General features: G+C 47.4%; 1 protein-coding gene across 1 annotated transcript; it reads left to right on the forward strand.

Annotated features, from left to right (window-relative positions):
- Positions 1 to 14,905: 14,905 nt before the first annotated feature.
- On the forward strand, positions 14,906 to 24,453 carry hey1 (hes-related family bHLH transcription factor with YRPW motif 1). Its single transcript, XM_083789819.1, has 5 exons — positions 14,906 to 15,120; positions 15,265 to 15,340; positions 15,453 to 15,536; positions 15,953 to 16,034; positions 23,339 to 24,453. Exons 1-5 carry the CDS (start codon positions 15,035 to 15,037, stop codon positions 24,058 to 24,060), a joined length of 1,050 nt encoding a protein of 349 aa, XP_083645945.1. The 5' UTR covers positions 14,906 to 15,034; the 3' UTR covers positions 24,061 to 24,453.
- The last annotated feature ends 142 nt before the right edge of the window (positions 24,454 to 24,595 follow it).

Consider the following 24,595-nt stretch of genomic DNA (forward strand, 5'->3'; position numbering starts at 1 on the left):
GTTCTGCTTATCCTGAGCATGAAAGTGTTCCAAGTGTTTCCGCTTGACTTGTTTTTCTCCCATCTGTAACACAAGATGGAAGTTGACGTGATACATTTCACGTTTGCTCTAGCCAACTGTAACAAGGCTTGCACTCATTGATCCAAATTAAAGCACAGTTGACAGCCTGTCACTTGGTAGCACCAAGATGCGTGATAGGAATGTCTGTGAGATCACCGTGGTAATTCAAATGTACAAAATGCATGTCTAACTTGAATTCTCATTATTACCAGTAGATGATGAACAGGTCTGGGAATTAGCTGGAACATTGGATGGATGTATTTGATAAATAAACTAACCTTCACGCCATGTTTTTTTAAGGTTGTTTTGCGAATCGATTCAACAAGATGAGGCACATTGAATATTTGAATTATTTTCCCCTCGACCAATATGCTGTTCTTTTGGATCCAGGCTGGCCACAGAAATTACCTGTACACACAGTGTACATGTTGTTAACATAATAATCTCTGTAATATTTATGTGAAGTACGTACATAATATATGCATCTACATAATATGTGCATAATAGAAACCAATTTCTATTAGGCGCCTCTCTGCTCTCTTCTCTTGAGAGAGCAGCTGTTCCAAGGAAGTATCCTATAGCCTGCAGTGAGCAGACGAAGTGCATTAATTTGTCCTGAGTGAACACACAATCATTGTCTCCACCAGGCTGAAGGCATGGGGAGAGAGTATGTTTTGCACTCCGCGTCCGCGTGTCCGTCCATCCGTCTGTGTGTCCGTCCGTCCGTCCGTGTGTCCGCCCGTCCGTCTGTGAACAGCTAATCTCCGGCACCGTTAACCCGGTCGATGCCAAATTTTACACACACACTCCCTGGATGCCAAATGATGAACCTCTGACCCACAATTTCCAGAACGGCCTGTTATAGCGCCACCATGAGGCTGACTTTTGAAAAACTCATTTTTGGATTTTACTCCTCCAGATTCTGTCCAAAAATCCTGCAAATCGTTACACACTATCTCTATAGTCATGTGTTCAAGATGGATCTGTCCGATATTTCACATTCCATGCTAATTGGCTAACATTGACTTTCAAAGTTTGCAGGATTGGCCCCTTTGAAACAAAAAGCCTCTAATCGTGAACGCAGCGAGCAATTTACGTGAAATCTTTCACAGACTTTCCTACTAGGCTGAGGAATATAACAGGCTAATGTGAAAAGGGTGTGATCACCCTTTTCACATTAGCCGGTTATAGTGCCACCAACAGGTGGATTTTTGCAAAACACATTTTTGGAACAAAATGCCTCAAATCATCCAATTGCCATCAATGGAACAAAGAACAAATGGCACCCTTTTCACATTGGCCTATTATAGCGCCACCAGGAGGCCACAACCTGACCTGGCCTGGTGGAGACCGTGCACATTTTCCACTTTTTCTAGTTCCATATCGTCTCAGCATATATCATATCATTCCCTTTCAGTGAAATGATCTGTATCTTGTATGTGAATTGGTCGCTTTCTATAAGCAGTATGGAATAAAACATCAACTCACCTGTTTCCACCTCGAGGCCACTTGTCCAGCCATGAGTACCATGGCTTGGTTAGCCACCTCTCCCTTAGCTGTGAGACCATTAATACAATCCAGTGCGCTGTTGGAATCAAGATGTTTTTTAATTTACCCTACCCTACCCCCTTAGATAGCATTTCTGTAGACTTAGATAGCATTTGATACAGACTTATAGCATGTTATGTAGACAGCACTATAATTGCATTGTATATAGTCATAGCAATAGCACGCCATAGTACATATGTATAGCATAGTAGTATATATATATAGTTTATATGTATAGACTCATAATATAGATATTCCACTGTTACTTTCTTAGCTTACGCATGTTTCATGATAAATGCTTTTTTGTGATGTATTCCCATGCTTTTGTTCTTGCTTAATGTAAGTCGCTCTGGATTAAGAGCGTCTGCTAAATGCCTAAATTGTAAATTGTAAATTGTTAATTGCCATCTCAATCGAAGATTAGTGAAACAGCAAGCTCACTTGGCTTTAGCATTTTCCCATGGTTTTCCATGTGGCTCAGGACAGCATCAAGGAAACCTGGCTGTACAACCGAGGAGCAGTAACACGTTAGTTTAATGGAATGATGAAACATCTGGAAGGTCAATGCAGTAGGGACACATTTTCATAGATTTGTAATGGCTGAAAAGCACAGCAATACTGGATATGTTATTATGAACTGCAACACTTGGTCTGTCTTGTCATGATCCATTCTTGAACTATATACTTACATGGAAATGGCTGAAATTGCTATTTATGAAGCACTGGCTCAATGTTGTTTGGCCTGGAAGGACAAAGTGCTTCGTCAGGCCCGGCGCCACGGGGGTGCCACATGGGGCCTTACACCCTCAATTGCAAATTCTGCCCCCTCAGTTTAAGTTGTATGTACTGTACATATTGTTTTACTATATGAAAACTGCCCTACTCAGTCATTTGATCCTGGAGCCGACCCTGTGCTTCCTCAGTGTCCTGTAGGCACTGGGGCTGTGATGGAACGTCTTCACACCCACCCAGCTGTTTGACTGATGTTGGGAATTTCTTTCCTCTCTGGTTTCCGCCACAGGGTTTCAACTGATGGTCTATAAACTAACTCCGCAGTCATTACGATGCCACCAGGGCACCCAGCCAGGGAAACTCCCCCCCTGTCAGGTGGAAGCAGCTTGGACTCCTAATGCATAGAAGTGTATAGCGCCAAAGGATTACATTAGATAATTGACACTGGGTGAAAAACTTGGTTGCAAAATCACCAATGAAGTGACCCATTACGGTAATTCGGTTAGTTGTATGCATTGTTGCTTTGTCACTTCTGACTGTTTCAGAATCACAGTCAACTTCATTGTCACATCACATGATTACAGGTGTAAGAGAGTGAGTGAAATTACATTTTTTCCCCCACAATATTGCAGGTCACAGAAAACGTTAGAATAGGGAGCAGATAATAGAGGAAGGAAGGAAACCGTAGCAGATCAAATAACAGGAAAGCATCAAATCAAACATACAACCTCAAATCTAGATTAAAAGATGATGGATGGGACTATACTGAGGCAGGATGAAAACATACCCAGCATAAGAATAGCAGGATGGAACATGTTCATTGATATGACCCAGGAGACTTACTGTATACGGGCCAAATAGGTACCATATAGGTACGTGAAGCAGCTTGATGTACAGTACAAGTAGAAATTATACGATGGTATGACGCAGGAACCTCACGTCCCCCATCCAACCCTCGATGCTGAGTGCCAAGCAGGGAGGCATCGGGTCCCATTTTTATAGTCTTTGGTATGAATCGGGACAAGTATGGCTGGCAGTCTCAGGGCACACACTCTGAGCTGGAGTTTCATGTGCAGTAGGTGTTAATATAACATGGTGACAGGCAGAGATGGGCAAAATACATTGAAAATGTATTTTGATACAAAATACAAATACTGGGTCAAAAAATGTATCTAAATACAAAATACAAAATACATCTTCCATCCCAGCGAAATACAAATTACAAAATAGGCCCTACAGAAAAAGTATTTCAAATACGTATTTCAAATACATGTATTTCAAATACTGCCCGGCAAAATACATTGAAAATGTATTTTGATACAAAATACAAATAGGCCTACTGGGTCAAAAATGTATCTAAATACAAAATACATCTAATTTCTTCCATCCCAGCGAAATACAAATTACAAAATACAAAAAAGTATTTCAAATACGTATTTCAAATACATGTATTTCAAATACTGCCCATCTCTGGTGACAGGGCCCAGCGCCTATTCAGATTGTTGCCATGGGTGAAAACTGTCCGTTCAAGTCGGGTGGAATGGCTTCTGCTGCACCGTTGTCACTTGCCTGCAGGCTGAAACTGAAAGCAGATTTCTGGCCGGGGTGATGAATGTCCTTGATGATGTTTCCTTGGTTTGGCATGGATTCTTATTTGTATATAGGTGCCTCCAGGGTGTTGATTGTGTGCTCTAACAAACTATAATTATTAAAACGTACAGTTCCCGTCATTGGTGATGATTGGCTGCTCATGCAGTGCTAAAGCCACGTTCAAAGCAATGTCCTAATGCTCTGTAAACACAAGCTTGTGACCGCATGCCGTCAGAAGACATCAAACCAACTGTTTCAAAACGTCCTGCTTTGATTTGACTAAAACTGTTTCTGATCACATTTTAATGAGTATTCTTCAGAATCATTTCTACAAGAAAACTAACCCTGAATGCCTGCAGAAACAAGGTGGTTGTAATGCAGCGTTTATAATTACGGTCAGACAGACTCCCCTATGACTGGATGATGGCATTCATGACATCCATTTCTCAATCAGATGTCACGCAGTCGCCACTGTGTGTAAAGAATAATTTAACTGAACAGCAACCAATCATAATCGAGGGCCCTATCCATTTTGATTAGAGCACTTCTCTACACAATACCATCGGAGGCACCATATTCACCAACAAGTGTTCTCCATGTCATACCAAGCTTTAAACCATTTTAACCACATAATAGCGTACCTATTCTGAGGCTTTTACAACCTCACAATGTGTCACAACTCGCAACAACGCATTGTGAGCAGATATGCCATTACGGACAAAGATAATGAGTTTTTGGTAACCATTTTGATCAAAATAATAATCCATGAGAGGCCATCGTTAACTTTTACAGTGATTTCAGAACAACTATAGGAGAGTGTTGTGTCATTGTTTAAAGGTTTTATGACATTCATTTTAATTTATTTTTCTTTTTTCTTTTAGATTTTATGACCTCAATTACACCCAAAAAACTGAACTTTGAACATTCAGTGGATTTTCTGTGGTCTGAAGTTTTCTTTGGGGTTTTTTGGGCCTTTTGAGCTACAATGAAAACAGGCAACACAGTGAAACTGCTGGCAAATCCCATTGACATATATGGGATTTGCAGTAAGTGATGTCACTTACTGCCGGTAAATCAGAGCACGTGTTTGAGCCAGAAAACCCCAGATCACAGAAAATCTACTGAATGTTAAAAGTTCATGTTTTTTGGGTGCAATTGAGATTAGAAAACCTAAAAAAAACAAGAACAATTCCAAAACCTTTTTTTTAATGTCACAATCCCTTTAACTGGTATCCAGTTTCAATGTACAGATTGGATATTGTTTAGACTGATGCTGTGTTCTTGGTTTACCTGTGATCCTAGTTTACTGAGGCACGACACTGTCTCTACATTTGATGTGAAATGTTAACCTTGCTAATTGTATGTCGCTTAATGCTGCTAAATGCCTAAATTGGTAAATTGAAAATGTCACAATCTAAGACTTGCACCTCTCGTCGTTCGAGTCGATCTCTACTGGTAACAGACCGGCGTAGAAGCCTCCTTTTCAGGAGGTTGACGTGAGAGGAAACAAAGGCCCTTTGTGTCTCTGTTTTCTTTTTTACTTCTTTTTAAATACACAAAGAAAACCCACAAGTGTTGACTGAATAAACATTTAGCCTGGACAGAAACTTTCTCTCCACCCCTGACAGAATGATGGAGAGAGAGAGAGAGAGAGAGAGAGAGAGAGAGAGAGAGAGACTCTTTATTCCCATGGGAATAAAGACAAGACGGCACCCGGACAAGTGTCATCGGGTCAACTTGGACAGATCCTTCACTTCCGCTGGACACAGTGTGTGTGTGTGTGTGTGTGTGTGTGTGTGTGTGTGTGTGTGTGTGTGTGTGTGTGTGTGTGTGCGTGTGCGTGTGCGTGTGCGTGTGCGTGTGCGTGTGTGTGTGTGTGTGTGTGTGTGTGTGTGTGAAGAATGCATGTCAACAGGGGTGAAGGAGAGGAGAATCCTCGCTTCCCCCCCGGGGGAAGCGACAGTATAGCCGACAAGGAGGGCGAACAATAACGTCGCCCTCACCCTTCCCACAATCCCACCGGACAATGACAACGCTAGGGCAACACATGCACACGCACACACACACACACGCACACACACACACACACACACACACACACACACACACACACACACACACACACACACACACACACACACACACACCAACGGTGATGAAAAAAAGTAGCCTACTCATATCATTTTACATAAATACAAGTATCAACACTGTGTGTGTGTGTGTGTGTGTGTGTGTGTGTGTGTGTGTGTGTGTGTGTGTGTGTGTGTGTGTGTGTGTGTGTGTGTGTGTGTGTGTGTGTGTGTGTGTGTGTGTGTGTGTGTGTGTGTGTGTGCGTGCGTGCGTGTGCGTGTGTGTGTCTCTCCCCCACACAGACACAATACTATGGTGTCACACATCTCAGTCAGAATTAGCAGACACTTCCTGTCCCAGTCGAGGGGGTGTACGACAACAAAAGGCCTCATTTCCCCGGCTCTATTTATAAACAATAACACACAAACCCCTCTCCCTCTTCTGTGTTTGTACACATTACTTGTGAGGGCCTGCACATGCCCCCACTTCTGACATTTCCTTATATGGAGATATAGGGGTGATCAGGTCCAGAGCCTGGGCAGAGGCTTTCGTGCTGGTTTTGGACAACCGGCTATCCGACGGATTCGACACCGCGTACTGCACTCCCTGTGCATGGCGGGTGTGGAATGCGTGTGTCGAATTTGAATTTGGTGGGGCGAACGGTTCTCAAGTTACGTGGATTACAAATGGTGCATTCATATAGCACCTTTTATCCAAGGCGCTTTACAGAGATTGTGTGCATTACATTCACCCATTCACATTCACATTTCACACACCGACGCCAGAGGAAACCTCTGCAAGGCACGAACCTGTACATCGGGAGCAATTAGAGGTTCAGTGTCTTGCTCAAGGACACTTCGACACTAACTCTGGGGGAGCCCGGGTTTGAACTGGGAAACTGTCACTGTCACCTTGTTCCCGTTGCACTTCAAAACAACCTTCATTTGCTGCTTGTCCCTGCACTTTATGATGACCATTCCAGACCTTGTTAGTACCCACATCGATCTTATCTCTCCTACTTTGTTATAAACTTGCTCAGTGCATGTGGGTCGCTAAACAAGCCGTTTGTCTTGGACATGCACGTCACGCATTCCAACAACATATCTCTCCTCAGAACCATCTTCATCAGTTGAGCTGCTAGATGTCTCAGTTTTCCTTTTCCTTTTGTTTTCATAGCCTACGCTCTTTTCCTTCTCTGTTTGAGCTTCGTGGTCTGACTCCTGTGCGTAAGACACCATCCTCTCCATCCTCCTCTGCTCTTCTGCTCTCCTCTCTTTTCTTATACTCTCCTCTCCTGCTCTCTGTTCTGGAATTGGGATCTAGGACTCTCTAGTCACAGTGCCCCCCACATGAACGTCAGTGTTAGTCCTCCTAAACTAACTATTTAGATGCTAGTGCAACTCATGTGGGTTACAATAAGTTTGTAGAGGTTTAAGGTCCTGACAAGATCCATCCCAAGATGTAACCCATGACTCGCCACATACCTCACCATGCACTCACCAAATCTAACACCACACGCATGTCTGCACTGTGTCCACACATACTGCTATACTATCTATCATGCTATACTGTGTGTGTGTGTGTGTGTGTGTGTGTGTGTGTGTGTGTGTGTGTGTGTGTGTGTGTGTGTGTGTGTGTGTGTGTGTGTGTGTGTGTGTGTGTGTGTGTGTGTGTGTGTGTGTGTGCGCGCTCCAGGGCATAGGTGGCATCAACAGTGTTGCACAAGGTCAACAGCCTGTTGCATTGTGAAAAAGACCAAAAAACGAGATAAGAAATGCATTATTTTATTTCAATATGTTTTTTCTACATGAGATTAAATCGGTTAGATCAATTAACTGTTACACCCCTAGACACTATGATTATATATGGTCTATAAACCCAGTGCTTCCCGGGAGGGTCCTCAACCCAACCGTAAACAAAACAAACATAATTGTCTCCACCAGGCCGAAGGCATGGGGAGAGAGTATGTTTTGCACTCCGTCCGTCCGTCCGTCCGTCCGTCCGTGTGTGTGTGTGTGTGTGTGTGTGTGTGTGTGTGTGTGTGTGTGTGTGTGTGTGTGTCCGTCCGTTAGCAGCTAATCTCGGCCACCGTTAACCCGGTCGATGCCAAATTTTGCACACACACTCCCTGGATGCCAACGATGAACCTCTGCCCCAAACCTTCCAGAACGGCCTGTTATAGCGCCACCAGGAGGCCGCTTTGTGCAAAACAAGTTTTTGCACACACCTACAGATTTTGTCCAAACATCACGCAAATTGGTACACAGTCTCTCTAGAGCCATTCAACCAAACCGGTCTTTCAGATTTCTCACACTCCATCCTGATTGGTTAAGATTGGCTTCCAAAGTTCACAGGAGTGCTCAGTTTCAAACAAAATGCTGCAAATCATGAACACATCGGGTGATTTCCGTGAAATTGTGCACCCACATTCCCACTAGGCCGAGGACAAAATGCCACATGAACAATTTCAACTCAACCTCAAGGTGGCGCTATAACTGGCCCAAAAGTGTTTTACCTCTAACTGCACGGATCTGTGGATAACCTGGTGGAGACCTGTGCCCAGAAGGGCACTTTTTCTAGGTTATAAATGTAATGACTTTTAAGACCTTTGTAACACCAAATTGTCAATTATTACATAAGAAACAGGCAAGCATTGGGGACAAAAAACTATCTACAAAGCTCACAATGCTCCGCTGATGTGCGAGGCGTTGTGAGCTTGTACCTATTTTCACGATATTTATCTGTGCAACTGAGTCAAACTGCCTCAACTCCTACGATTCCAAGTGCTTGTCAGGGTGCCAGTTCAAATATGATTATTTTGGGGGGTTGCGGCCTGAATAGTCTGGGAAGCCTTGGTCTAACCCACAGACTTGTGATGTCGAAACGTGGACATTATGTGATTTGAACGTTTCCAGACAACGCCGGTTCTCCCAGGGGATGAACGCGGAGTCGCGCGGCAAATCGAATCAAGCGACACACACCACCACAGCAAAACGTCTTCACGAGAAGACCTGACTGACTGGAGCCTGTGGGCAAGGACGACATCTTAGTCCTCAGGTGACCTGTCTGTGAGACGTCCCGTTTTAAGGAGAAACTTATAAAAGGCATGAATACGTGCTCAAAAAAAACAACCCAACCACTAATTTGTGGTTCAAAGACAGTCTAGACTGGAGTTATGCCTAAACTGAATCTCTCTCTCTCGGTCTCTCTCTCTCTCTCTCTCTCTCTCTCTCTCTCTCGGTCTCTCTCTCTCATCGCAAAGAATTCCCTTGTGGCTTCATAATAACGAAGGATCCCTTTTCAGCTGTGTCACACGGACGGCAACAGGCAGCCAGTGGGAAACGTCAGGGGTACCGTGCGGTGCCAGCGGGAGGGGAGAAGGGGGCGCGGGTGTATTGGGGCGGGGGGGGGGGGGATTAGGGGTGGAGGGGGGGTGGAATCTCTGACGGGTCCCTCGACACTAAATCCAGCAATGTCACCACAGTCGGGGGGGGGACAGGGTGGCCAAGGGTTCTGCTAAATCAGCTTCCCTCACATGTCTACCTTTTGAACTGAACTGACGCTGAACTCTGGGGATCAGACTCCCCTGTGTGCTGAAGAGAGCGTGTGTGTGCGCACGAGTGTGTGGCGTGTCCTGGAAGTAATAAGGTTAACACGTATGTTTTGATCTCACGGTGAGCGAGAGAACAGGGGAGGAGAAACGAATTATAGCGAGAAGGTACGCATGAAAGTGAGACATGAGTGAACGTGCGTGCATGTGTGTGTGCGTGCGTGCGTGCGTGCGCGCGTGCGTGCGTGCGAGAGAGAGAGAGAGAGAGAGAGCAGTTTCACCATGGAGTAGGCCTAGTGGTGCTCTGTGGCCTAGAGGTTTTTTTCTCCTTTTTTCCGATGATGTCTTGTCGCAGGACCTCACCTTCAAAGGGCGCTCACCAAGCCCCCCCCCCCCACACACACACACACACACACTCTCTCACACGCCCCCACCCCGAGCAAAAATGCCGTCCCCACTAATCACAACATGTGATGAGACCAGAGCGGCTGAGAGGGAACAAAGGCTGCCGGGGCAGAAAATAACAGCGTGGGAACTGTACGTGAACTTGAAATACAACAAGGGACCCCCCCCCCACACACACACACACGCACTCACAGCCCCCACCCACAACTCCCCCTGGCTGTGACATACACACGTACACACACACACGCACACACATCATACACAACGGCGCCCACGCCCACAAGGACGAATATTGTAGGCCTACTATGCACACTCCCCTGGCTGTCTCTCTCTCTCCCCCCTCTCTCTCTCACTCACACACACACACACACACATACACACTGTATACATGCACACCCCCTAATCCCACCACCACCTGGCAACTGTGTGTGTGTGTGTGTGTGTGTGTGTGTGTGTGTGTGTGTGTGTGTGTGTGTGTGTGTGTGTGTGTGTGTGTGTGTGTGTGCGTGTGCGTGTGCGCATGTACCTGCGTGTGTATGAGTTGTATAGTTTTTGTGCCGACAGCAAAATAAATACATCTTAAATGTTTCCCCTCATTCAAAGGACAGTCCTCTGTCTGTCTGTCTGTCTGACGGTCTCCTCCCAGTGGGACGTGCATCGAGGACTTCCCTATAGGGAGACGCCTGAGAGGCATCCTAACCAGATGCCCGAACCACCTAAGCTGGCTCCTTTCCAGGCGAAGGAGCAGCGGCTCTACTCCGAGTCTCTCCCACGTGACTGAACTTCTCTCCCTATCTCTAAGGGAGATGCCAGCCATCCGTCGGAGAAAACGCTTGTATTCGCAACCTTATTCTTTCGGTCATGACCCACACTTCATGACCATATAGGTGAGAGTAGGAACAAAGATTGCTCTGAGAGCTTTGCCTTCTGGCTCAACTCTCTTTTCGTCACAACAGTGCGGTACAGCGACTGAAATACCGCCCCTGGAGCGGCTCCAATTCTCCGATTTTGAAACGGATCAGCTGTAAAAAGTTGTTTTCATCCATGCCTTTGAGTCATTCCACGAAAGGTGAATTTTAGCCAGATAAATATACTAATGGAATGGATTCAGAATGATGAAAACCCCCTAGTTTCATATCTCACATGAATATACTATATATCTAAATATACTGACAATTTCGTCAACAAATAAAAACTAGACTAAAATGTAAGGAAGGGACTAGTGGACAAGAGATCCAGTATAAGTCATTTTACAATTGGTTGCATGCTGAAAATAGCAGATCTACAAGCTCACAACGCTTCACGCTGCAACGTGTTGTGAGCTTGTAGATCTGCTATTTTCAGCAAGTGTAAAATCAGTCATTACAACGGCATCGAGGCCCACCAAAACACATTTTAGTCGACTAAAATCTTATGACATTTAGTCATTAGACCAACACTAAAACATTCCAGGTGACTAAAATGTGACTAAAACTATAACTGAAAACTATTCAAGAGACATTGGCCCGGTTTCCCAAACACATATGGTGTAAGACTTGTAGTGCTGCACATGCTCAGATGCTGCTTTATAGGCCGCACACAGAAGCCTGTGAACATAGACATTTTGTACATGTGCCACGCAATGGTAGGCCTCAGGCCACAGGTCTACCATTCTGAACTTTTATTTAATATTTGGACTGCTGGACAGCTGACAGTAGGCTCTTATTTTATTGTGACACATACGTCTTTATATCCTCTTGATTACATCGATTAAGTGAAAGGCCTATACTTCTCATTTGTGTTGTTTTGCTGTCTGTTTCTCATTTCAAATGAAATGTAAGCCGTTTTGTGGCTAAAATGATAATAATTAAGACATTTCCCAATAGCCTATAGTCCTACTGATTCATCATTTATATTAGTTAAATGTTGTCATGTGATAAAACAATGTCTCTATTCTATTGTCACTAATCTCTATTGTCACTGTTGGATGGAAAACATTGATTCAAATGTTAAATGTCAAATGTCATCTATAGGCTTAGAAGATATAAGCTTAAGCTTGGTTGCTAAAAGTTGCACGTTGAGAAATTGGGTAATTAGCATACGGTAATATGTGACCTGCACCATACCATTAACAACCTGTATAAGGCAAAAGCATCAACATTTCATTATGCTTTAGCATGTGACCTGTCAAACTAGGGGGTTTTCATCGTTCTGAATCCATTCCAAGCATTAGTTTGCACAAAAAACACTCCTTGGGCTAAAAGCGGCCATAGCCACTTGCCCAAATGTGCCGACATCATCACATAGCTATAGGACGCTATTAGCCCAAGGAGTGTTTTTTGTGCCTTTTAGCAACCATGCTGAATTTCACCCATTAGGCCTATAGATAACATTTATATCATAAAAGTTTATACTAATCACCATTTATGGGTTAATGAAAATTCCCGTAGACTAAAGCTCACACACACACGCACACGCACACGCAGTATTATTATTAGTTAATTAATATTAGTGCCACGCAAAACGCACGCATGCACGCATGCACACATGCACACATGCACACACGCACACAAGCACACACACAGGGTATAAGCATCAATATGTCTCTGTCGGGTGGAAACCTCATAATTATGTTCAAAAGTGTAACTGTGTACAAAGGAGCTAACGCACACCAAAGTCGTGCGGCGTGTGCGGCCACCTTCTTGTTTTTTCAAGATTTCCTTTGCAAAAGTGTAACTGTTCAGGATTCAAATGCAACAGTAGCTTCGCGACCACGTTTCGAGCTTGCAGACGTGCTATTTTGACTTTTCGTGTTTTTTCTTTATTTAGCGAATGCAAAGACCTTAAGCCAAGCGGTTGCCTCCTGGTCTGCTGTATGGAGGGTGATTAATCCTCCTTCCAGTCTTTGGAGAGGACAAACTTCTATGACATGTGCTCCATAGTTTGATCCTCATTGCTCCATAGTTTGCTTTTCGTGTGACAAATATGATCAAGTAGGTCATTCATTTACGAAAACAAAACACCAAACAGTTCAAATATGGACAAGGCTTCTGCCGAGATGTAACGTCAGTTTCTTGTCATGTCATGAAAAAAACTTCAGTTTAGTTTAGTGGCGTATGTTTTCCTTTCATAACATTGGCCCCCTCCCTCACAGGGGGGGCCCCTCCCTCACAGGGGGGCCACACACTGTCAGTGGCTCAACCCAGGATTTGTCTCCAAGTAACATGAGCTGGGTTGTGTATACACACACACACACACACGCCTGTACACGCACACACGCATGCATGCGCACACACACGTACGAACACACACACACACACACACACACACACACACACACACACACACACACACACACACACACACACACACACAGCCCGATGTCAGATGATATAGTATATAACAAACACAACACCAATGTCTGTCAAATGATGTTGTGAGTGTGTTCCATTATGTGGAAAGGGAAGCCACAGCTAGTCAGGGCTAAAAACTCAGACAGATATGTAGTAGCATATAGTATAAAACAAAACAATTTCATAGTGGTAAAAATACACAAGAAGTGGCAGCGCAATGCTGTGAATTTGGACATCAGCTATTTTGGGTGCGTGACACATCATGGTGAGCAAATAAACTCAAGCTTTTTAGGGTTAGGGTTAAAAATAACACAGCACACAAAAAAGTAAAATTGTCATTTATAGAATCAATCACTGTCCTAAAATGTTCATCACACGTGTGTGTGTGTGTGTGTGTGTGTGTGTGTGTGTGTGTGTGTGTGTGTGTGTGTGTGTGCGCGCGCGCGCGCATGCGTGTGTGCGCGTGCGTGCGCATTTGGACATTTCAAGTCCCCGCAAGGCAAGTGCGCGCCCTTTTCTTTTTCCCTCCCTCCCGTGCACGGTGGTGCATGAAGTCTCGCTGTGGGGTTGAGATTAGACCTCATAACTTCCTCTGGGCTGGGCTGGGGTTGGATTACAGGTTCACACGCTGTGCTGCTAGACCGCCCGTCGCCCCGACCAATTGCTCCATTCATTCCAGCGCCGGAGACGGCCGTCGGGCCCGTGATTGGTTATCAGCCGCGGCCTGCCTGGCTCGGCTGGCTGGCTGGCTCGGGGGATGCTCGGCGGAGCTTTCCCACGGCCCAACGCGTGCTGACAGCCGGCCGCCACGGCCACTCCTCACCGCGACCCGCGGACTGCACGGCTGCATTGCGTCCCGTCCCCCCCCTCCCTCCCCCTAGCTCCTTCTGTGTGCAGTGGTGCACTCAACACCAGTTTAGTCAATATATTCCTGCATGGTGTTATTACTCAATTCCTTTTGTGAATGTTGCTGTGTCTGTCAACTTTGAGTTTGTAATAGGCTATTCTGGCAATAGTGAAAATAGCATCCACAACCTCACAATGAAAGCGTTCTACAGATGTGAGCTTGTAGATCAGCTATTCTCAGTTCTACGCAGTATAGCCGACTAGCCGCAATAATTCATAATTATTGTATTGTTTGATTTGTTTCTCTTTCTTAGAAATGCATTGTAGTCAAATTCAAAAGTAATATACAATATTTGACTTTATAAGTAGGCTACATTGTACAATATTTGGCTTTGGAAGTATATATAGGCCTATATATAGGCAGTATATAGGCTACAAATTTACTTTGGAATAAGTATATATAGTCTAGTACAGTACTAACAGTAGTAGGCTACAACAAAGTGTATACTGTATAGTCTACTATAGTAGCCTAGGTGTTCCGGAGCGCAGACAGAATGGCAGAATAAGGTGGTGGAGGAGTGGAGACACATCACGGACCATCGGCCCATTGGCCCGCTGTCAAAAAGCCTCCAAAGGGAGGGGGGATCTGTCGCTCAACCCCTCGCCGCCGAGTTCTAATTGGACTGGAGAAGACCCCGCCCCTCGTTGGCCCAACAAGTGGCGTTGAAATGACACCGTGGGAACGAGGAGCGCTTCAAACGGAACGGAACGTCAGCAGATACAGTCACACAAACACACACTGTCTGTCTGTGTGTGTTTCTCTCTCTCTCACACACACACACACACACACACACACACACACATACATCGCAGTAAAGGGAATATAATTATCGCCAACAACATGAAACGGAATCACGATTTCAGTTCTTCGGACAGCGAGCTGGATGAAAATATTGAGGTGGAAAAAGAAAGCGGGGATGAGAACGGGTACGTGACTATATTTATTAGTTTTAAACTTTATTTTGATTTGTGGGAACTGATCCAGGTTGCTGCATATAGCTGGACAGACTGCAAAGTAACCGTGTCCGTGGCCACTTATAAATGATCATATTTATTTCATTTTTTCTCAAGGGATATGAGTTCTCCTCTGGGATCCATGTCTCCTACTACAACCACTCAGGTGCAGGCGAGGAAACGGCGCCGCGGCGTAAGTTTATAATCTCTATTCAAGTTTAATCGCGCGTATAAATGCGCAACGGTGCGTGGTGCGCACGGATTTGTGCACGGTGATGTAACGAGCTCTCGTCTGTTTGTGTCAGATCATTGAGAAGCGACGCCGGGACCGAATCAACAACAGTCTGACGGAGCTCAGGAGACTGGTGCCAAGCGCCTTTGAGAAGCAGGTGAGAGAGACCGTGCGTAAAGCGCGCACTGTAAACTCCTGAGAGTTCATCTTGACTCTGGGAGTCGTGCAATGCAGGTGGAACCAGATGGACCCGTTGCTCTCGGAGTTAGGCTACAAATGGGTAAATTAAAAGCAGCCTATACACATGGGGAACCCCGGTAGGCTAGGCTACTGTTAATTTAATTTAATGCTAATTACATTTAATTTAATGTTAATTTGATTTGATGCTATATGTGTCAGAAAAAGAAAGTGACATAGATATGAAATATAAGGTAACCTATACTGAAATTATATGGATTTCCATGATGGTGATCAAGTAGGCCCTATATACTGCATTTATTAATTTATTAAACTATATATTATATATACATTCAACTATATAACAATTATGTTATTTTATTTTTTCCCATATAGGGCTCAGCCAAACTGGAGAAAGCAGAGATTTTGCAGATGACTGTAGACCATTTGAAGATGCTGCACGCTGCTGGAGGAAAAGGTAGGCCTACAGACAGTAGTAGACCAGTTTCAGTGTCTGGGACCATGGAATCTGTAGAGTCTAGACCATTTTGACCTGAGATCAGATTCATACGAGGTTTCCGCCGGACACACACTGGTCTGATGAACCCATTCTGACCTGAGATCAGATTCTAAAAATGTCAGTCGCTCTTCGATTTTTCAAAAATAGCAGACCTACAAGCTCGTATCGCGCCACTCGGTGGCGCGATATGAGCTTGTAGATCTGCTATTTTTCAATAGCTAAAGCATAACATGATGCTAACACCAAAATGGGTGCCCGTTCAGAATGGGCTAGACCAGAGGTTCCCAGCCACTGGTACTAGTAGCCTACCACTGGCGGTATTTGAGCCCCCCCTCTGGTGGTACACAGAGTAGTCACCCAAAAAAGGAGAAAAAAAGACAAAAGTGGAATGAAATATTTATATTACACTACAGGTAGTTCTTCTGACCAAGCTAACCAAGACCATTGACCAATGGTCTAGAGTCTAGACTAGTCTAGACTAGTCTAGACTATCTGGAATGGAGGGAGAAAGAATATAGTGCTCCCTACGACTAATCCCCATATCCTTATATTCATAGATGACTAAGTCTTTAGTAAACAAGCCGATGAATGAATAAGGGCTAAGCCTGCTCAATGATATTAATGATACAAACCGGTCTGACACTTCTCCACTTACCCTGTTGAGAATAATTAGTTTACTAGTTTATAGAGCTGCATGCAGAAACCATGTCAGTTGTCTCAGTTGTCTGAAACCATGTCAGTTGTCTCTGCTGTGATGAAACCATGTCAGTTGTCTCTGCTGTGAAGAAACCATGTCAGTTGTCTCTGTTGTGATGAAACCACGTCAGTTGTCTCTGCTGTGTTGGACACATGACATCTCCAGGGCTATCACCATCGTCGTGAACAAATAATCGATTAATAGGACAGTTTGGTCTCAATCCACCAAGATTTTTGTTTGATGATTATTCGTTCTTTATGTTTTTTTCTCCCATGCTGGATTTATGGAGTTACATTTGTCTCTTTATTAACCAAACAAAAGAAAAATTAACCAAACAAAAGAAAAACATTTGAGAGAGAAAAAATCTAAACAGAACAAAAAACTATTTTTAATTCAAACAAATTAAAAACGCAATCAAAAAATATATTTGCAAGCAAAAAAAAATAAGATTTGAAAGAAAAGAAAAAATAATTGAGAACAAAACTTTTAAAAATTAAAAAAAAATTAAATTAATTTTTTTTTTTAAAAATTAAAAAAAATTAAAAATTAAAAATTAAACTACATAAAACAAAATACTTACTAAATGTTTGGGTAATAATAATATGTGTTGTGCTAAATAAAATGTTTTTAATGTTTTTTTTCCTTCGTTTGCGAATGAAAGTTTTTTTTTTCTCATTGCAAAACGCCTTCTCTCTCAAAACCTATGTCTTTGGTCTCGATTTTTTTTTCTCTCTCAAAACCTATGTCTTTGGTCTCGATTTTTTTTTTTTCTCTCTTGGATTATTTGTGTGAGGGGTGAAAGTTCAGAAGGCGGGTCCTACGCTGAAAAGATGTAAGACACCTCTCCATTGGCCACTGTCTTAAACCCTTGCTTAGGGTGCAAATCTCAACTGTTTTGGACGGGGGTGGGCTCGTTGGAATCGTGTCGCCCCCCTGGGGGTGTCTTTGGGGGGCTCAAGGTTCAGGGACCCCCAGGGACCCCCTGGGACCCCCCAGGGACCCCCAAATGGTAACTCTGTCATTTCTCAACCGTTTTTGACGGGGGTGGGCTTGTTGTGATTGTGTCGCCCCCCTGGGGGCGTCTTTGTGGGTCTCAAGGTTCAGGGACCCCCCAGGGACCCCCCAGGGACCCCCTAGGGACCCCCAAATGGTAACTGTCATTTCTCAACTGTTTTGGACGGGGGTGGGCTCGTTGGAATCGTGTCGCCCCCCTGGGGGCGTCTTTAGGGGGCTCAAGGTTCAGGGACCCCGAGGGACCCCCCGGGACCCCCCAGGGACCCCCAAATGGTAACTCTGTCATTTCTCAACTGTTTTGGACGGGGGTGGGCTCGTTGGAATCGTGTCGCCCCCCTGGGGGTGTCTTTGGGGGGCTCAAGGTTCAGGGACCCCCAGGGACCCCCTGGGACCCCCCAGGGACCCCCAAATGGTAACTCTGTCATTTCTCAACCGTTTTTGACAGGGGTGGGCTTGTTGTGATTGTGTCGCCCCCCTGGGGGCGTCTTTGTGGGTCTCAAGGTTCAGGGACCCCCAGGGACCCCCCAGGGACCCCCAAATGGTAACTCTGTCATTTCTCAACCGTTTTGGACGGCGGTGGGCTCGTTGGAATCGTGTCGCCCCCCTGGGGGCGTCTTTAGGGGGCTCAAGGTTCAGGGACCCCAAGGGACCCCCCGGGACCCCCCAGGGACCCCCAAATGTTAACTCTGTCATTTCTCAACCGTTTTGGACGGCGGTGGGCTTGTTGTGATTGTGTCGCCCACCTGGGGGCGTCTTTGTGGGTCTCAAGGTTCAGGGACCCCCAGGGACCCCCCAGGGACCCCCAAATGGTAACTCTGTCATTTCTCAACCGTTTTGGACGGCGGTGGGCTCGTTGGAATCGTGTCGCCCCCCTGGGGGCGTCTTTAGGGGGCTCAAGGTTCAGGGACCCCAAGGGACCCCCCGGGACCCCCCAGGGACCCCCAAATGTTAACTCTGTCATTTCTCAACCGTTTTGGACGGCGGTGGGCTCGTTGTGATTGTGTCGCCCCCCTGGGGGCGTCTTTAGGGGGCTCAAGGTTCAGGGACCCCGAGGGACCCCCCGGGACCCCCAAATGGTAACTGTCATTTCTCAACTGTTTTGGACGGCGGTGGGCTCTTTGGAATCGTGTCGCCCCCCCTGGTGGCGTTCTCAAGGTTTTGGAGGTTCGGGGACCCCCCGGGACCCCCCAGGGACCCCCAAATGGTAACTCTGTCATTTCTCAACCGTTTTGGACGGCTCGTTGTTATTGTGTCGCCCCCCTGGGGGCGTCTTTGGGGGTCTCAAGGTTCAGGGACCCCCAGGGACCACCCAGGGACCCCCAAATGGTAACTGTCATTTCTCAACCGTTTTGGACGGCGGTGGGCTCGTTGGAATGGTGTCGCCCCCCTGGGGGCGTCTTTAGGGGGCTCAAGGTTCAGGGACCCCGAGGGACCCCCCGGGACCCCCCAGGGACCCCCAAATGGTAACTGTCATTTCTCAACTGTTTTGGACGGCGGTGGGCTCTTTGGAATCGTGTCGCCCCCCCCTGGTGGCGTTCTCAAGGTTTTGGAGGTTCGGGGACCCCCCGGGACCCCCAAATGGTAACTCTGTCATTTCTCAACCGTTTTGGACGGCTCGTTGTTATTGTGTCGCCCCCCTGGGGGCGTCTTTGGGGGTCTCAAGGTTCAGGGACCCCCAGGGACCCCCAAATGGTAACTCTGTAATTTCTCAAAGTGTGTGAGAGAGAGAGCTATAGTAAGAAGAATATGCAGATGAATATAAATGGTTCTCTCTGTCTCTCCCTCCCATCAATAAAGATCTATCATAAAAATGTCAAGAGTTACCATGTGGAAGTCCCCAGGGGTCCACAAACCTCCAAAACCCTGATAATGCGCCCAGAGAGGCAACACGATTCCAACGAGCCCACCCCCGTCCAAAACGGTTGAGAAATGACAGAATTACCATTTGGTTGTCCCGGGGGGTCCCGGGGGGTCCCCGAACCTACAAAACCCTGAGAACGCCCCCAGGGGGGCAACACGATTCCAACAAGCCCACCCCTGTCCAAAATGGTTGAGAAATGACAGAGTTACCATTTGGGGGTCCCTGGGGGGTCCCGGGGGGTCCCCGAACCTCCAAAACCCTGAGAACGCCCCCAGGGGGGCGACACGATTCCAACGAGCCCACCGCCGTCCAAAACGGTTGAGAAATGACAGAGTTACCATTTGGGGGTCCCTGGGGGTCCCTGAACCTTGAGACCCCCAAAGACGCCCCCAGGGGGGCGACGCGATTCCAACGAGCCCACCGCCGTCCAAAACGGTTGAGAAATGACAGAGTTACCATTTGGGGGTCCCTGGGTGGTCCCGGGGGGGTCCCTGAACCTTGAGACCCCCAAAGACGCCCCCAGGGGGGCGACACAATAACAACGAGCCGTCCAAAACGGTTGAGAAATGACAGAGTTACCATTTGGGGGTCCCTGGGGGGTCCCGGGGGGTCCCCGAACCTCCAAAACCTTGAGAACGCCACCAGGGGGGGCGACACGATTCCAAAGAGCCCACCGCCGTCCAAAACAGTTGAGAAATGACAGTTACCATTTGGGGGTCCCGGGGGGTCCCTCGGGGTCCCTGAACCTTGAGCCCCCTAAAGACGCCCCCAGGGGGGCGACACAATCACAACGAGCCCACCGCCGTCCAAAACGGTTGAGAAATGACAGAGTTAACATTTGGGGGTCCCTGGGGGGTCCCGGGGGGTCCCTTGGGGTCCCTGAACCTTGAGCCCCCTAAAGACGCCCCCAGGGGGGCGACACGATTCCAACGAGCCCACCGCCGTCCAAAACGGTTGAGAAATGACAGAGTTACCATTTGGGGGTCCCTGGGGGGTCCCTGGGGGTCCCTGAACCTTGAGACCCACAAAGACGCCCCCAGGTGGGCGACACAATCACAACAAGCCGTCCAAAACGGTTGAGAAATGACAGAGTTACCATTTGGGGGTCCCTGGGGGGTCCCGGGGGGTCCCCGAACCTCCAAAACCTTGAGAACGCCACCAGGGGGGGCGACACGATTCCAAAGAGCCCACCGCCGTCCAAAACAGTTGAGAAATGACAGTTACCATTTGGGGGTCCCGGGGGGTCCCTCGGGGTCCCTGAACCTTGAGCCCCCTAAAGACGCCCCCAGGGGGGCGACACAATCACAACGAGCCCACCGCCGTCCAAAACGGTTGAGAAATGACAGAGTTAACATTTGGGGGTCCCTGGGGGGTCCCGGGGGGTCCCTTGGGGTCCCTGAACCTTGAGCCCCCTAAAGACGCCCCCAGGGGGGCGACACGATTCCAACGAGCCCACCGCCGTCCAAAACGGTTGAGAAATGACAGAGTTACCATTTGGGGGTCCCTGGGGGGTCCCTGGGGGTCCCTGAACCTTGAGACCCACAAAGACGCCCCCAGGTGGGCGACACAATCACAACAAGCCCACCGCCGTCCAAAACGGTTGAGAAATGACAGAGTTAACATTTGGGGGTCCCTGGGGGGTCCCGGGGGGTCCCTTGGGGTCCCTGAACCTTGAGCCCCCTAAAGACGCCCCCAGGGGGGCGACACGATTCCAACGAGCCCACCGCCGTCCAAAACGGTTGAGAAATGACAGAGTTACCATTTGGGGGTCCCTGGGGGGTCCCTGGGGGTCCCTGAACCTTGAGACCCACAAAGACGCCCCCAGGGGGCGACACAATCACAACAAGCCCACCCCTGTCAAAAACGGTTGAGAAATGACAGAGTTACCATTTGGGGGTCCCTGGGGGGTCCCAGGGGGTCCCTGGGGGTCCCTGAACCTTGAGCCCCCCAAAGACACCCCCAGGGGGGCGACACGATTCCAACGAGCCCACCCCCGTCCAAAACAGTTGAGAAATGACAGAGTTACCATTTGGGGGTCCCTGGGGGGTCCCGGGGGGTCCCTCGGGGTCCCTGAACCTTGAGCCCCCTAAAGACGCCCCCAGGGGGGCGACACGATTCCAACGAGCCCACCCCCGTCCAAAACAGTTGAGAAATGACAGTTACCATTTGGGGGTCCCTAGGGGGTCCCTGGGGGGTCCCTGGGGGGTCCCTGAACCTTGAGACCCACAAAGACGCCCCCAGGGGGGCGACACAATCACAACAAGCCCACCCCCGTCAAAAACGGTTGAGAAATGACAGAGTTACCATTTGGGGGTCCCTGGGGGGTCCCAGGGGGTCCCTGGGGGTCCCTGAACCTTGAGCCCCCCAAAGACACCCCCAGGGGGGCGACACGATTCCAACGAGCCCACCCCCGTCCAAAACAGTTGAGATTTGCACCCTAAGCAAGGGTTTAAGACAGTGGCCAATGGAGAGGTGTCTTACATCTTTTCAGCGTAGGACCCGCCTTCTGAACTTTCACCCCTCACACAAATAATCCAAGAGAGAAAAAAAAAAAATCGAGACCAAAGACATAGGTTTTGAGAGAGAAAAAAAAAATCGAGACCAAAGACATAGGTTTTGAGAGAGAAGGCGTTTTGCAATGAGAAAAAAAAAACTTTCATTCGCAAACGAAGGAAAAAAAACATTAAAAACATTTTATTTAGCACAACACATATTATTATTACCCAAACATTTAGTAAGTATTTTGTTTTATGTAGTTTAATTTTTAATTTTTAATTTTTTTTAATTTTTTTTAATTTTTTAAAAAAAAAATTAATTTAATTTTTTTTTAATTTTTAAAAGTTTTGTTCTCAATTATTTTTTCTTTTCTTTCAAATCTTATTTTTTTTTGCTTGCAAATATATTTTTTGATTGCGTTTTTAATTTGTTTGAATTAAAAATAGTTTTTTGTTCTGTTTAGATTTTTTCTCTCTCAAATGTTTTTCTTTTGTTTGGTTAATTTTTCTTTTGTTTGGTTAATAAAGAGACAAATGTAACTCCATAGGATTCATTACTTTCTGAAAAACAATGAGGCCATATATATCTCATTAATTCTAGTTATAGTCATTTTTATTCTGCCCTTTATATGTCTGTATAAGTTTAAAGTTATTGTGAAATCAACATTATAGAATGTTCAGTTCCCAACCTCACCAACCTGAAAATGCTGGTCCCTGTATGACTGTATATGCTACGTGTTTACACGTTTGTCAATTAAATGAACCAATTAATCAACAAATTCCATCTGGGCCAGAACATCATCCTGTTCTTATAACCCATTCTGAACGGGCACCCATTTTGGTGTTATCATCATGTCATGCTTTAGCTATTGAAAAATAGCAGATCTACAAGCTCATATCGCGCCACCGAGTGGCGCGATACGAGCTTGTAGGTCTGCTATTTTTGGAAAAAATCGAAGAACGACTGACATTTTTAGAATCTGATCTCTACGTGTTTACACGTTTGTCAATTAAATGAACCAATTAATCAACAAATTCCATCTGGGCCAGAACATCATCCTGTTCTTATAATCGGGGCGATTCTCCAATTTCCACCAGAGCGAGTATATCGTGACTCCATGCTAACCCCGCTGATCCTTATCAAACACCGTTCCGTCTCAGATGTTTGCCTGTAACAATGCTCTCTGTGTCCCAGGTTACTTCGACGCCCACGCCCTGGCCATGGACTACCGCGGCCTGGGCTTCAGGGAGTGCCTGGCGGAGACGGCGCGCTACCTGAGCATCATCGAGGGCCTGGACAGCGCCGACCCGCTGCGGATCCGCCTCGTGTCCCACCTCAACGGCTACGCCGGCCAGCGGGAGGCGCACGCGGGCCTCAGCCACCTGGCCTGGGGCTCCGCCTTCGGCTCGCCCGCCGCCGTCGCCGCGCACCTGGCGCCGCACCCCCTGCTTCTCCACCAGCAGCACCAACAGGCCACGACCCTGCAGGCCGGCGGCCCCTTACCACGGGGCAGGACCAGCAGCCCGCCGACCCCTCCCTCCTCCTCCTCCTCCTCCTCTGCGCGCTCCTCCTCGCCGGCGTCGGAAACCCACCCGCCCGGCGGCTCCTCTGCAGGCAGGCGCAGCGGCAGCGCCACCCCGCACTCGGAGGCGCCGGGAGGCCCCGTCAGGGTCCCCGCCCCGGGGGCGTCCATTCTCCACCACCCCAGCCTGCTGTCCGCCTCCGCGGCCTCCAAACTGTCCCTCTCCTCGCTCTCGGCGGCGTTCCCCTTTCCCTTCAGTGCCTTCCCCCTTCTCTCCCCCGCTGCTGCGGCTGCTGCGGCTGCAGCTGCGGCCGCCATCAGCCCCTCGTCGGCCCCGGCGTCCGGCGTGGGGAAGCCCTACAGACCGTGGGGTTTGGAGATCGGGGCTTTCTGAGTGCAGCCGAAGCCCTCCCTCCCTCCCTCCCGACATCCGCAGACTGTGCATCCGGACCACACCCCCCCCCCCCCCCCCCCCAGCTGGACTTTATCACGGACGAGACTGCTTTATTGTTCCTCACTAGAGAGAGAGAGAGAAAAGACTACCTATTTTGTTTTGTAGTCCTTTGTTTTGTCTGTGATGCAGACTTCCTATAGACGAGATACACGTAGCGACAGGATTGCAAAGTTTGTTTACTGAAAATGCGCTTCAGTAGCCTACAAAGGTGTGTGTGTGTGTGTGTGTGTGTGTGTGTGTGTGTGTGTGTGTGTGTGTGTGTCTGTGTGTGTGTGTGTGTGTGAGTGCACGTGTGCGTGTGAGAGAGAGAGAGAGAGAGAGAGAGAGAGAGAGAGAGAGAGAGTAGACTTTGAAACAACAACAACAACACCAGTGATTGACGGTGCTGATTGATCTTTGCGTCCACGCCCAGCTTTTTCACCCGTGTCAACTGCTGCCGTTGGCCCCCTCGCAGCCAGCCCAGCGGATGGTTATT

Source organism: Protomyctophum parallelum (assembly GCF_964188405.1).
Source record: "Protomyctophum parallelum genome assembly, chromosome: 1".
In the NCBI taxonomy this organism is placed as follows: domain Eukaryota; kingdom Metazoa; phylum Chordata; class Actinopteri; order Myctophiformes; family Myctophidae; genus Protomyctophum; species Protomyctophum parallelum.

Coding starts and splice junctions, on each gene's coding strand:
- hey1 (XM_083789819.1), top strand. CDS start 15,035: ATGAAACGGAATCACGATTTCAGTTCTTCGGACAGCGAGCTGGATGAA. Junction 15,121..15,264: donor GAAAGCGGGGATGAGAACGG/GTACGTGACTAT, acceptor TTTTTTCTCAAG/GGATATGAGTTCTCCTCTGG. Junction 16,035..23,338: donor GCACGCTGCTGGAGGAAAAG/GTAGGCCTACAG, acceptor TCTGTGTCCCAG/GTTACTTCGACGCCCACGCC.